Consider the following 14,912-nt stretch of genomic DNA (forward strand, 5'->3'; position numbering starts at 1 on the left):
TTCTGTGCCCTGCATGGCCACGGTTGTGCAAGCGCTCTTGGGTCTCCTGTTACCCGGGAGCCGGCAACAGACCAAAATAAAGAAGGGGGGGACAAGCGGGGAGGGCCGAGCGAGCCTCTGCAGGGAGTCTGACCAGGTCAGCTGGGAATGCCTGTCAGCCATCCAGGGTGGCTCCTGCGTGGGCCTGGAGGTGGGTGAGTGACTCATGCTGGTGCCCTCTCCACCCCCGCGCCCAAATGCTCAGCCCTCCCCAGGCCGGGACTCACCTAATCCCCACAGTGGGAGTCGGGGGGCATCCGCGCCTGTGCAGAGGTCTAGGGTTGCAACGCGGTGGCTTCACACTCAGCAGCATGTGCAGCTGAGGCCTCCGTGCAGCAGGCTCCCGCGAGGCGAGCGGTGAGGTCAACTTGGCAGCCGCTGCCTCTCCAGCCCCGATCTGGCCGCAGGCAGCCGGTTCCCCAGGACGCGAGGAGGGGATGGCCGAACAAGAAGCCAGTGGGCTGCAGGTCCTGCTGCGCACGCTTCAGGTAGGAAGAGGTAGAGAGGTGCTGAAGCTGGCGGGCTGGGTCTTTGTGGGCCAGGCCTGCCTTGGAGCTGTGCTCCCGCAGTCCCCTCTGGCACCAGTGGCCCTGTTTGCTGACCAGCAATAGCATAGGAGTCAGGAGCAGCTCTCACCTTGAGGCTGACCTGAGTGATGCTATGGTGTTTAAATATTAAACACGACGATGTTGATGAGTGCTCTGCTGAAATGATTGAACCTGGTGGGATTAGAGGCTCAGACTATAAGATCCAGGTTTGCTAGAGATGGGAAGGATGGAGCAAAAGTCTGTCTGGCAAATGAAGAGCTGCTAAAGCTTTCCCTGAACAAGGCAGGTGACCTGCGGGGAGTACCAGAACTGCCCACGAGGAAAGGAATAGCAGGGGAGAGGACTCCTCTGGGCTTCTCCTACTGAATGGGCATGTTACTGGGTTCCCAAAGAGTGGTCTGCATCAGAATTGCCCAGGACACCTGCTCATACTGCATCTTTCCAGATCTGGCCAGAAGGAAGCAGAACCATCAGGGGAAGGGGCCTCCCTCCTGGGTGGTTCTGGTCACTCCTAATTTTGAGAATTCTTGTTCTCGAGCTGTGGCTTGCAAACTTGTCTGCAGACTAGGATCACCTGGAGAGTGTTAAAAAAATACTGCCACCTGGGACCCACCTGCCAAAATTCAAATTTGATTGGTCTGGGGAGCAACTTGGGTGAGGGAATTGTGAAAACTTCCCAGGTGGTCTCAACGTGCAGGTAAGGCCAAGACCACTGCTCTATAAACGTGGGTAGATGCTTGCACTTAACTGGATGCTGAGAATGCCAGAGCCGAAAGGGGCTCAAGAGCTCTTCTACTCTAGGATTTTAAACCTGAAGTTGGTGGATGGGTGTCCCAGGAGGATGGGCTTCAGGGAGTCCATGACCCCACCCCTTGATTTAGAATGGAAACGTTTTGCACTTATCTTCATTTTCCCCTGCTGTGCAAAACTATCTTAGTTTTCCTCTGATTTTTGGAAGCTCTGTACCCCTAAAAAGTTTAAGAACCAGCAAGTCCAACCTTCCAGTGTACGGACAAGGTCACTGAGTCTTAGAAGTGGGAAATGCTTCCCCAAGGTCACGTAACTACTTAATACGGGAACTGGAACAAGGACAGAGGACTTTCAATATCCCGTTGACGTAGTGTCTTCTCTCTCATTCTATCCGATGCATAAAAGGCAAGATTGAATCCCGGTTAGGAGTGTGGGCGGTGGGAACGGACCTCAAAATACATTTGCAAAATAAGTCTAAGAATGTTTTATCTGGCTAGATTTGTTTGATTTGACAATCAGGTGTAACAAGCCAACATTCTTAGCGTCCTTCTAATCTCTGAACAGTTGTATGGAAGCCTCGATGAGCTGTGATTCAAACCGCCGAAAGCTTCTAATAAGCGGAATTCTCCTTGTGCTAGCTGTCTAGGAAAAGAGGAAAATAACATGTTGGTATTGGGGGTTCAGTAAAAATGAATTTCCTGCAGTTGGCCTGGAAGTCACTTCAGGTTGAACTCAATCTCCTATATTCCCACCAGTGGGGATTTATAACTGATATTTAGAATGATGGCTGCAGGGCACTTCAAGATTCTCAATCATCAAAGAAAGCCTTAATTATGTTCAATATACCCTACTTAGTTCTCAATTAACCAGAACATTAAAATAACCGGAACATGCTTCCCCTGCGTGTTCTAGATGATCAGAATCTGGCTGTAGAATTAACTTGGCTTCCTGGCCTAGCCCTGAGTCAGCCCCCAAAAAGTGCCTCCATGAGTCCTGTTTCTGTCTTGAAAGTGGAAGTCACAACACAGACATACTTTAAAAAAAGGGAACCAGAGCACATGGTCTGTGGAATGTTTCATGGGGGGACTCCCAGTCCCCGTGGATGTAAATCAGGCGAGCCCACAGAGTTTCTGAGGAGGGGTTAGCTGAAACGCTTTCACCTGGATTCCAAAGGTCGAACAAGCCAGTCCCTCTTTCCGTGCGCACAAAAGTGATAGAAGGCTTTGTACCGCCTCTCAAACCTCAGACCACAAATGTCTGAACAGGATGTGAGCTGAGGTATGAATCCCACTTGTGAGTCTTTTGGGAGCTCCCCAGAACATTGCCAAGGGAAGGGAGAAACAGAACAGAGGACCAGAAAAAGCAAGCTCAAGGATGACAAATGTCCCCAGGATATGATAGAAGAAACCCCCATCCCGGAGCATCACCACATCTGCCTCTGTGGGGCACAAGGACGAAATAAACCAGGGCATTAAAAAATATCAGTTTTCTGCCTCTTACCTTTTCCTGTGCAAATGGGAAAGGGGTAAGTGATTTTTTCCTACCTCAAATTAAACACAGCCTTATCTCTGGCCTGAAAGTGTGAGAGTCAGATTTCTACCCAGACGTTTTCCAAGTCCCTTACTTTTATCCCTTACCTTGGATTTGATGCAGAAAATCAGATTGACTCTTGAGGGCCTGGGTGAAGTGGGAGGCAGCCCACAGCACAGGTGTGAGACACAGCAAGGACTGGATCCGACCCCATTTCTGGCACTTACCAGCTGTATATCCTTAGGCAGTTCCCTCGACCTCTCTGAGCCTCCTTTTGTAGATCTGTACAAGAGGGACAATAAAAACACGTTCCTCACCCCTTTGTGGGAGGACTAAGAGAATCCATTTGAAAAGCATTTGTAAACTATATATGGCTGTTCAAACGACTGTGGTTTTTATGATGTCCCCAGTTGAGGACACAGTGGAGAGGCTGGGAACACTTGCTTACACTTTTCATCAACCTGCCCTGCTTTTTCCTGGGTGGACTCCAGTATACTTGGAAGAGAAGGATGGTGTCCTTCTTCTGTCCTGCTCTTGTCTCTCCTTGTGGTTTGAGCTAATGGGGAAGATGGGGAGCTGCCAGCATAGCAGGATGCAGGCTCCCCTCCAGCTCTGATGCCGTGAGCCCTCTACCAGTGGCGCCCCACAAAATGCCAATTAAGTACCTTATGGAAACATGAAAAATCTATAATCACTTGGTCAGCTTGGCACATTCTGAGGCGTGATATGGGCACATTTTTGCTGTTTGCATTTGTACTTTATTATTTTATGTTATAGCCACTCAAACTGAATCCCAGGTCTGCATCTTTGCCAAAATGTGTATAGCAAATTCCTTTTCTCAACTCGGGCTCCAGGAACATCATCTATTATGGATTGTGAATGAGGCTGCAGGATGTGCAGCTTCCTGTCTTCAGTTAACATTGAGCTTAGATAATAGAAAACCTGGATGGGGCGACAACTTCGCTTTTCCTCTCGGACTTGTTTCTCTAAGGATTATTTCTAAGATAACAGGTGATTTCAGCCCTTGGGCTGCAAAGAGGGGATGGGTGGAAGAATGATGACTGATAGTTTTCATTCATAGCACTTGGGAGTTTTGTTTCCAAAATGTGTGTTTGAAAATTTACTTTCTAGAATTCTCCATGGAGGATGTGGGAATATCCATCTATTGTACATCCATAGGGCCAGGTGGAGTGGAATCTGAGTTTTCCCCTTGGACGTAAACAGAGGGGTTTGGACAAATCAAGAGAAGAATTTTCCTTTTAGATAGCAAGCACTGTGTAGACATTCTGAAGATCACAGGATTTCTCTCTTTGGTGAAGTTTGAAGCTTTCTCAGGTTTTGGAGACTCCTACCTCAACTGCAACACAAACATAGAAATGAGCTGAAATCTGTCTTAATTTCAAGCATCAACAGAAGCAAAGAAAAAGAAAAGCCCCATAAGGACAAGTGCCAAATAGAAAAGGGACACAATTGGCAAGAAATGGCATCTGTCTGTGTCTAAGGAATGACTTGGTGCCAGTCAAACTGGAGAATGAAGGGGGTGCAGTGGCATGTGGGTGTCTGCTGAGCTGGAGGTTGGGAGAAGCCTTTATCTGGTGTTTTGTTTTTCAAGACCTTGTTGCTTTCACAGCTTCTTAAATTCCTTGGAATTGGAGATTGAAAAAAAATGAACATTTATTAAGGGTGCACTCTATGCCAAGTTTTCACATCCATTTCCTCACATCGCTCTCTCTGCCACCTGTGAGGGAGACATGGCTGTTCTGTCTTCTAGATGAGGACACTGACCCTCAAGAGACTGTTAAGCTGCTCAAGGTTCAATGACAGAAACCTAGTAAATCCCTAGAGGAGGGATGTGAAAGAGATTATGTCACTCCAAAGTCTTCCCACTCACTTATGTTGCTTACCTGACATAGGGAATACTCACTTATTCTTTGTTTTGAGGGCATCACCTTGACCTCACTGAACCTGAAGGTTGAGCAGATATGGATTCTCTATAACAGAGGGAGGCTTATTTAGGGCTGAAATAATCTTTCATATCCTAATTTGGTATGTGGGTAAATAAATCCTGATAAAGGAAGGTAACACTTTTGATTTGGGTCAACTGGATATTTTCAATATCCATCCATCCATCTGTCCATCCCTCCGTCCATCCCTCCATCCATCCATAGCTTTCTATGTGCTGGAAGAGATTCACAGAAGACTATAAGGTAGGATGAGATACTAGGAAGAGCAAAGTCTTTGGATCTTGGCTCAGCCACTCAAAACTTACATGATTCAGGACAAACTATTGAACTTCTGTTTATTGAAATTTCCATGCCTGTAGAATGAGAATGATAATATCTACTCATGGGTCTATTATAAGTTTAGAGAAGATGCATGTAAAAGATAACCATAGTAGATAAATAGCAGCAATTATTATGATTCAACACAGGCCCTGCCCTCACGAAAATGCAATGTTAAAAGTGAAAAGGTAGGAGGAAAAAGTATTTGTAGAGCACATTTTCACGTGATGAATGCCGTAGTAAAGGTAAACATCAAAAGAAAAGTCTATGGACGTTGGGAGAAGAAACTCCTCCTGGCTGGAGATTCAGGGAAGCCATGGGTCATGTTTCAGCAGAGGGGGTGAGGAGGGTGCCCAGTGCTCTTCCCCATGTCCGGAAATGTGGAGAGTATTACTACTTGCCATGGTACTGAGTTTGATTAAAACAAAGTTCATGAAGGACAAGAAAGGAGATCGAAAGGGGAGTTTGCTCAAATGCTAGAGAGTCTTGAATGGCAAGCTTCAGATCCAACCATGTCCTTGCTAATGGCTGCCTACCCCTAAATATGAGTGATGGGAGCTACAGGGTATTCAGACAAGGTGACATTCATAAAGCTATTTGGATGGGGGCCATTTGACATGACTGTATTACTGCTTTTTCTTGTCAAGTAATGTAATGTGTTCCCCCTAACCTCCCTGTCCCTGACCTGCCTTTTGTTCCTGGTCCTATCACTGCCCCCACCCTCCAGCCTCAACCTTCAGCCTTTCCTGTCACTTAGCTCAACCCTGCATCTTTCCTTATCCCTAATCCTACGCCAGGGGGAAGGGCTGGGAGGAATTGATGCTCGGGGATTGGGACAGGAGAACTGTTTTAACCACTTTCTTTTATAACCTGAAAGAAACACAATTATTTAGAGTCAGCAATTAAATATCCTTGTGTCAAAGCAGAGCTGATAACATGGCTGCATTAAAACGACCAGAGTTGGGTAGAAACGTCCCATCCTCACTTGGGAATTGAAAGCAGTTGGCATTTCCATCCCCTGAGCCCCGATTCTGGATCTGACTGCCTGCCTGGACACCGACCCCCACAGGGCAGGGGGTGAGGGACAGAGGGCCAGCATTACTTTGAGGCGTAATTGGAAATTTGGCATTGCTGGTGACATGTTGAGGCAAATGGCCAACAGAGAGACCCATGCCCACTGTAGAAATCTGTAACCTGGCAACATTTACCCCACAATTTACTCAGTTACTAAAACTGGAACCACTGTTAACGAAAGCCAAACATAGTTCCAGTTCAAGCCCTGGGAGCTTGGGGAGTATGCAACCAAGGAAGAGAAGTTGGTCTGGGTTACTAATTACTGTATCTTTACGTGTGGGACAGGCAGCTATGAATCAAACAGACTGGATGCCTCTTCATATTTCAGAGACGGGCACATGGAAATGGATCCTCTTGGGCATGACCTCTCTATCCTTTTGCCAGACCTGAAATGAAGGAAGCTGAAAGTTTGTGGGATCTGTGCTTTGTCACTGAGTGAATACCTCGTGGTTCCCTCAAAACGACAGGTTCTTAAACCAGGTTCTCATTAGAGAAAAGGATGCATAGGATGAAAGATCAAAAGCAGAGATACTCAGAATAAAAGAATGAGTAGAACAAAGGACATGGAAGAAAACAGAATGGCGCAGAGTCTGTGCTCAATGCATATTTTTTCTTTCTCTCTTCCCTGCCTCCTAACCCTCTTCCTTCCTCCCTTCTTGCTTCCCTCCCTCCTTTCTTTCTTTTTGGTAAATTTTTGCAAACGGAATACATCCATGTAACCAGCACCCGGATGAAGTAACAGTAAGCTCTCAGCATCCCAGAAGACCCCTCTCACCCCTGCTTCCAGTTACTGCTCCCGAGTGTAACCACTACTCTGATTTCTAACACCACAGATTAGTCTTGCACGCTATGTACTGCATAGAAATAGAATCCCACAGTCAATCCTCTTGCGTGTCTGGCTTCTTTTGCTCAGCATTGTGAGATTCCTCCATGTTGCTGCGTATAGTTGTAGATTGTTCATGTTCTCACTGCTGAAGAGCATTGCATTGTGTGAATATACCATGATTTATTTATCCGTTCTAGAGTTGATGATATTTGGGGTAGTTTCCTTCTTTTGGCTGTAACAGATGGTGCTGCTAAGAATATTCTAGTACATGTTTTTGTGAATGTAAGCATGCACGTCTGTTGGGCATGTATCTAGCAGTAGAGTTGAGGGTCACAGGGTACACATATGGTCAGCTTTAGTAGGTAATGACACGTTTCAAAAATGGTTGCTCCAAAATAAACACCTATTAGCCATGTAAATACCAATAGTTTGTGAGAGTTCTGGACGCTCCACACCTTTGCCCCAAAACTTGCTTAACCCATATTCATTAATTGAAAGTGGCTTGAGATGCTGTGCATGGAGGAGCTTTGTCAGATTCATGTTTTGTGTGTACAGTTCTCCCTACTTGGTGCCTTTCATAGTAATAGTTCAAATAATAACAAGATTTGTTAAACAGTTGCCGCCAGTCAGGAGTTGTGCACAGCCCTTCACATGCATCGTCTTGTTTGATCCTTGGAACAGCTCTATGAGACAGGTAGTACTATCATCATCATTTTAAAGCTCTAAAATGGAAGATTGGAAGGGTTAACAAATTTCCCACGGTCACGAAGTGAGTAAGTGGCATAGCTGGGATCTGAGCGGAGGGAATCTGACACCAGTGGACACGCTTTCGCCAGGTGTATTAACTCACCGAGGAAAAGGAGGGGCATTGAGAAGATTCTGAACAGATTATGCCAGATGGTAGGTGTCTGCTGGGGAAAATGGGGACCCCCCCCCACTTGGCACATCTGGGGAGGACAGCAGCTGTCCCCCCAAGGCTGGGAGGACTGGCCAAGAGGGCAGAGAACAGGTGCCTCACGCAGGGGTTGGCAAACTCTAAGGGCTGGATAGCAAACTTTGTAGGCTCTGTGAGCCATGGGATCTCTACCACAACTCTGCCAATATAGCTGTAGGTAGTATGCAAATAAGTGGGCTTGGCTACGTTCCAATAACACTGGCAATGGGCTGGATTGGGCTGGCGGGTAGTAGTTTGCTGACTCCTGGCCTGGAGGCCTTTGGGCACAAGTCTGGTGTAAGGGTGGGAGTTGGGATGGAGAGAGAGTGATGGAGCAACGGGGCCTGTTGCTGCTGCAAACTGCTGAGCAGGAACTCCCCTCACCCGCTGTGGTTGTCTTCCTCAACCCCCAGGCTGCCCTCCTTGCAAAGGCAGCAGATCAAATGATGCTCTGGGTGTCAGAGTTCCTCCGGGGGAAGGTCTTGCAGAACCTGAAATGCACAGTTCAGAATGTTACCTCCTGAGTCATTTCTGTTGCCACCGCCTCCACTCTTCTAGGTATCGGCGGAGACAGCTTGAGTCATCAGCCCTCTGCGGCTGGGCTTTCCGATCATCTCAGCAACATTTACCAGTGTAATAGGTAAATAGGTAACAGGTAGACTGTTCTGCAGTGTAATAGGTAAATAGGTAACAGGTAGACTGTTCTGCAGATATTGTCTGTGTCCAACAACACTACCAACGCAAGACGTGGTCAAACTAGCACTTCTCAAACTGGGTTCCCCAGAACATTAGTGTTCCCTGAGATGGCAGTGGGTTCCACTCAAGAAGAATCTTAATGACAGATGGATCGGACATATCAGGATAAACAAATTGACTACACTTCTTTGCTGAAAGATCATCAATCTTTTCAAATCTTTTCAAACATTTATGTCTTTTGGTTCTCAGTTTAAATGTCTTTTACGAAGAGAGGATTTCTCTGACAGCCCAATTAACTACCCAGTCACTCTAGGGTCCACCTCTCTAGTTTGACTCTCTGCATAGAGCTTACCATTCCCTGATACTGGCTTGTGTCCTCTCTCCCTTCTTCCACTAGGGTAGGAATCCCGTCTGTCTTGTTCATTCCTTATCCCTACTACCTAAAGCACTGCCTAGGACATAGTAAGTACTCAGTATTTGTTACTTGAATAATAAAATGAATGTGCATGGTAAATTATTAAGCTGGGGATATAATACATAGCATTTCCAACCATCTTGGAGATGAGATAATTTTTATGGCAAAACCGTACTAGTGTCTCACAAGATGTTAGGAATCCATGGAACACATTTGGGAAACAGTGGTTACAGAATGATGCCATGTTAAATCACTGCTGGTCCGTGAGGGTTGAATTTCTTCTGCTCTGGAAACTGACCTCTGGCATGTTGAAGCTATTCTGATCTGAGCGGATGCAAGGTTAGTCCTGTTGAAGACCTAGGGTCATTCCTCTGCTTGGTAAATTCCACTAACTGATGACTCTTCAACCTGTCCAGAGGCCTTGAGTTGACACGACTTCTGGTCCTTTCTTGATTGGGAGAAGGAATATAAATGACAGGCATGCTGGTTTCGAAAAAGGTTCTTCCTCCAGGCTCAAGAGAGCCATTCTGCTTCTGATCAGGAGGCCAGATGGTGATGACAGCTTTAGCCCTGGGCTTCAGATGAAAGTCAGGGTCAGATTTCATAGTCGGGGTATCTGATGGGACTTTCCCTAGGGAACTTAGAGAGAAGGCAGCTTCTGTAATAAACGGTCAGTAATGAATTCTCCCCCTACACTTCTAAAAAAAAAAAACCACCTCAATGTGTGTTAACATCTCTAATCTTGGAATCCCACCTCCCACCAACCAGTACCGCTCCAGGCCCTACGTTTCTGATCCCTAGGCATCCTTATCCCAGCCTTCTTAAGATCTGAATTAATCCAAGAGACCCCTATGACAGTACAGATAGCTTTTCCTTTTCACAATAGCTAGATTAGGAAGAGGCTATATGCAAATCCCATTTTCTCCTTGACTTTCATTATTAAATCATAAAATATATTTTATATGTCCTCACATATGTTGGTTTATATCACATATCATAAAATATATATTACATGTCCTAAAGAAAAGAAATTCTCCAAATGACAGTTAAAATTTTAGACTGAGGAAGAGGCTAAGATGATGACACTACCCAAATGGGCATTCTTTGAAAATAGGTATTAAAATTCAAGGAGTGTTTTTGCCACGAGCCACTCACATTTGTTGAGCACTTACTATGCGTCAGGAAAAATTCTAACCATTTTCCACGTATTGCCTCATGTAATCCTCACAATGATCCTGTGAGGTAGGTATAACTATCATCCTCATTTTACAGATAAGGAACATGAGGGTCTTGCTCAAGGTCACACAACCTTTAAGTAGCAGAGTTGGGACTTGAACTCAGACACAGTCTGACTCTAGATTACTATTACTCATCAGGCTACAGCATCTGTTTTCCTTTTACCTGTCCTTTTCACCACTAACCATTTTTTTTCTGATTAAAAAAGTAATATGAACTGATTATTACAAAAATTTAATTAATATGTAGATATAAAACATAGGGAGTAAAAATCCCACATCATATCCTACTCCCTAAGACAACCAAGTAAGCATCTGCTATATGTTCTTTTTTTTTTTCTTTTCAGCTAGGAGGATTCACCCTGAGCTAACACCTGTTGCCAGTCTCCCTCTTTTTTTTTTTTTTTGCTTGAGGAAGATTCTCCCTGAGCTAACATCTGTGCCAATTCTCCTCTGTTTTTTGTATGTGGGATGCCTCCACAGCATGGCTGATGAGTGGGGTAGATCTGTGCCTGGGATCCGAACCTGCGAACCTGGGCTGCTGAAGTGGGGGGCGTGGAACTTTGGCCACTTGGCCATGGGGCCAGCCCCCTGCTGTATATTCTTTAAGATGTTTATATACATATACCAATATCTGTACTTCTGTAACTATATCACTATGCCTATGTCTATATCATTTTAGCACACTATTATTCAGTTTGCTTTTCCTACATGTCAGTGGAATTGAACACCTTTCAGGCCAGCACATATAGATTCAGCTCAATCTTTTGTGGTACTATACAGTAGTTTAGTATATGGATGTACTATGATTTAAATAAATTGAAGTACATTTTCTTCTAGTGTTTCGATCGAATTTGACTTTATGTTTTTTATTTTTATTTTTTGATGTTACATATGTTACATTTTCATGGTCAACTTTATCAAACTTTCATTTCATGGATTATTTTTGGCACAAGACATTTTTTCCCATGATCTAAACCTTACACCTAATGATGTTAAATTTAACTCCATATCATTCTCTTTTTTCTTAAGCCTTGCTGCTTTTGTAGAGCTTCTCTGCCATACCACACTTCACCAGTATGTGGCAGTAGTTAACAAATTTATATCCTTAAAATTTCTTTTACTGGAAGATCCCAGCGCTGTAGGCTTCAGCAGAGCTCTGCTTGATAACATGTGGAAGTTTTACATTTGACATAAATGTTTGTTTAAAATGAACATATATTGGTTTCTTGGCTGGGCTTCAGGAGGCCGATTTGATTTTGGACTCTGCCATGGACTTTCTGTTTGACTTAAATCGGGTGGCCCAGCATCCTCTATGTCTTGATGGTTCTCAGACTTTGGTGCTAGCAGATTTGCCTAGCAACATCGTCTGTTTCCTTGGTATATTGTGACTCTCTTCTTATGGTTCATTCACTTATCGAATAGCTCCCTTGTACCAGATGCTGTACTAGCTAGTGGGTGGCAAGGTTCTCAGAATCTTATCAGCCAGACCCTTTCCTACTGAAATTCTTCCAAAAGTTATTGATCAATGTCAAGAATAAATAGATCCAGCTTTCTGCAGTCGCACCTGTCCCCGTTTGTTCCAGGAACGATTCTATTCTGTCATGACTGACTGAGAACACATTATGATCATTACTCCAAGTTTCGGGAAAGATCTGAAGACTCAGCAGCTGTGATATGTTCAGCTGTGCCTGTACACCTATGTTAATTTACATGTGGTCTTTTTTTTTTTTTTTTTTTTACCTAAGAGGCAATTATTCTTCATCTTTTAATTATTTTTTCTCTCCCAAGGAGCAGGGTGTCACAGATCCCTTTTTGATGCCATTGGAATATAAAGACATTTCCCCCAGATAAATGCAAGTGCAAACTTTTGACAACAATTTCAGAGTAATAAGCCGTACCAAAAGGTTTCACTTTCTCGAGGTCTTTCCTTAGGTTTTGTTTCATGGCATGGAGCTCTTTAAGGTCAGAATAGTAGAGGCAAGTTCTAATTGTTTCAGGAAAACCCCACAGTTCTGTCCAATTGATGTACATCCCTCATGTCTCTGAACCAGGCACAATATTTTCATCTCCACATCCCAACTTTGTCTTGAACATCTTTCATACTTGATCTATGCTTGTAAAAATCATAAGTACCTTTGACGGCTCAACTGAAATGTTAGTTTCCAAAAAAAGCCTTTTCTGATAATAGATGATATTTCTCCCGCCTTTGAAGTAGCACCCAGGCATTTGTATCTGTCTCTTAAACCATCTACGCTTTGCTTTGTTATAAACATAGTTGTTCGCTATCTATTCAACAAACTTTTATTGGGCATTGGGAACCTCAAAATAAATAGAACATGGTCCTTTCCCTCCCACATCTCATTGTATGAAGAGGAAAGAGATATACGTTTGAGAATCTCCTGCAAGTTGCAGACCCTCTCTCTAGATAAGCATACATAGGTACTTAAATCTCAGAAGATTTGCTTAGAGTTTGAATAAGAATCTATGCTGTGTGGTTGCTTGGGTTGACATATGAACAAATAACTATAACATATTATTATTAAGGAAGAGATAACAACATGCCTGGTGCATTTTTGGAAGAAGGGGAGTCTCAATCAATCTCCAACTTTCCATGAGTAAGAGATAGGTTAGATAATTCAGACCAACCCTTGCACTGGAGACAATTAAAAATATGGATAAAATATAAATGCTTTTTCTAATAAGCATCAATGTTCTAATGAGATAATGAACATTTAATGGGCTGAAGTCAGGAGAGTTGGGAAACCCCGGGAGGTGAGCAGAGCTTGGCACTTCTGCCCTGAAGGCATTTACTGTTTTGGAAGGTGTGGCTGGAAAGATTGAGTTGTGTACTCTGTGGCCTCGCACATCTAGGAAAACAAGAGTTGGAGTACAGGACTTGCCAGGAATGGGGACCCTGGCAAACTACTCTTTGCCTTTGAGCTGAGACCTGAAGAGCTGCTTCCTAGAAGTCACGATGAGCTGTACATAATAGTCTTCACATTGAGCCATTCTTCAACTTATCTTGGTGGCCCAGGAAATCTTAAGACTTGAGCAGATCATCTCAGATTCCTAGAGTTCCTAGGTGCCTGGGAGTAGCAAATTAAAATCCTCATTAGTGAAAGAAAATATCATACTAAGCTTATATTAATTCTGTAAATAATTTGAAAACCAGGCACATGGGAGTCAATGTAAATACACACCAGCAGAAATAACAGATGGCAGAATTAGATCCACTAGTCCCCCAGAAACTGGAATCACCAGACATGGAATGTAAGAGAGCTTTGGTTACTATGTTCAAAGGGATTCAAGTGAAGTTGTAAAATTTTGGCAGTGAACTATAATCTATAAAAAGTGATATAGCAGATTTGAAAAGGAACCAAATTGAAATTCTTGAACTGAAAAATAAAATAACCAAAATTAAGAACTCAGTGGATAGGTTTAATTGCAGGTTAGATTTGGCTGAAGAAAGAATTGAAAATCAGGTCATAAAAAACAATCCTGGATGAAGCGCGGATGGTCAAAAGGATTAGACATGTGGAAGGGCAAGTAAGAGACAAAAGTGATAGGGTGAGAAGGTCTAACACACATTTAATTGGAATCCTGGAAGGACAGGTGAGAACGAGGCAGCAACAATATTTAAAGAGATAATGATGGAGTTCCAAACCTTCAATATACCATCAATCCTTGATGATACATCAAGTAAGATACATAAGACAGTATCTTACTCAAGTCTCTGCTCCCTGAAATACCTGGCAGGACTTTATAAAGTGTTTCTTGAGCTTTTTTAGGTGAGGAATCTTTCTTTTTATGTTCTATTTCATTTTATATTTTTGGAATCATGTCTGAAGTTCTTTTAAAATAGTGTACTCTTTAAAACAATGTGAGAAAATTACTGTCTGATGTGGATATACATTTAAATATCTAAATCTCTGTATTTTCAGTTGTCACTTCAAAATTTAGAGCTTCATCTACAGCTGACACTACCATTGAAGTGTAAGCTCTCATTTGTGATCTGATGATAGATTTTTGACCAGAAAAAGCCCTCAAACTCATGTTTGCCTATGATTAAACTCCATTTGGTTTCTTGCTGTTTAAGTTTTATAGCAGCCTTTGGTAATGAGTTGTAAAATCCTAATCTGGTCACAAATAATTAAAATGTTATATTTACTTGCTTTTGCCCTGTTCTTTTTAATGATATGGTATTCTGATTAGTAACTTCATATTTTCCTTAAAAATAGAGAGGAAACACGATGTATTATTGGTTCCCTCAGAAACAGATTTTGAGACAAAGATTTGCATGCAGGAAGTTTATTGGGGCATTCCTGGGTCCACAGACAGGAGAATGAAGGGAGCAGGATTGGGCAGAGGGAGTTGAACTGCAATGTAGTCACAACAAAGGCTCCAGCAGATCCCACAGGCGGCTCTGGAACTTGGAATGTCTTGTAGCAATTGTCTTGTTCTTCAGCAGGGGCCCATGAGGACTTCATACCTCCTCCATTGACCAGTCATTGGATACAGGATGCTTTCAGTGGGACGTGACCTTAGAGATTCTCTTCACCTGACAGCAATTCCCAGAGAGG

At 43.5% G+C, this 14,912-nt stretch overlaps 1 protein-coding gene across 1 annotated transcript in view; it reads left to right on the plus strand.

Moving 5' to 3' along the window:
* The first annotated feature begins 321 nt into the window (after positions 1 to 321).
* Positions 322 to 14,912, plus strand: part of AGBL1 (AGBL carboxypeptidase 1) — a 737,428-nt gene continuing 722,837 nt past the window's right edge. The window contains exon 1 of the mRNA XM_046654855.1: positions 322 to 527. Within this exon, the coding sequence (XP_046510811.1) occupies positions 477 to 527 (51 nt within the window). The 5' untranslated portion in view covers positions 322 to 476. The remainder of the gene's footprint in view (positions 528 to 14,912) is intronic.

Source organism: Equus quagga, chromosome 2 (assembly GCF_021613505.1).
Source record: "Equus quagga isolate Etosha38 chromosome 2, UCLA_HA_Equagga_1.0, whole genome shotgun sequence".
Classification (NCBI taxonomy): domain Eukaryota; kingdom Metazoa; phylum Chordata; class Mammalia; order Perissodactyla; family Equidae; genus Equus; species Equus quagga.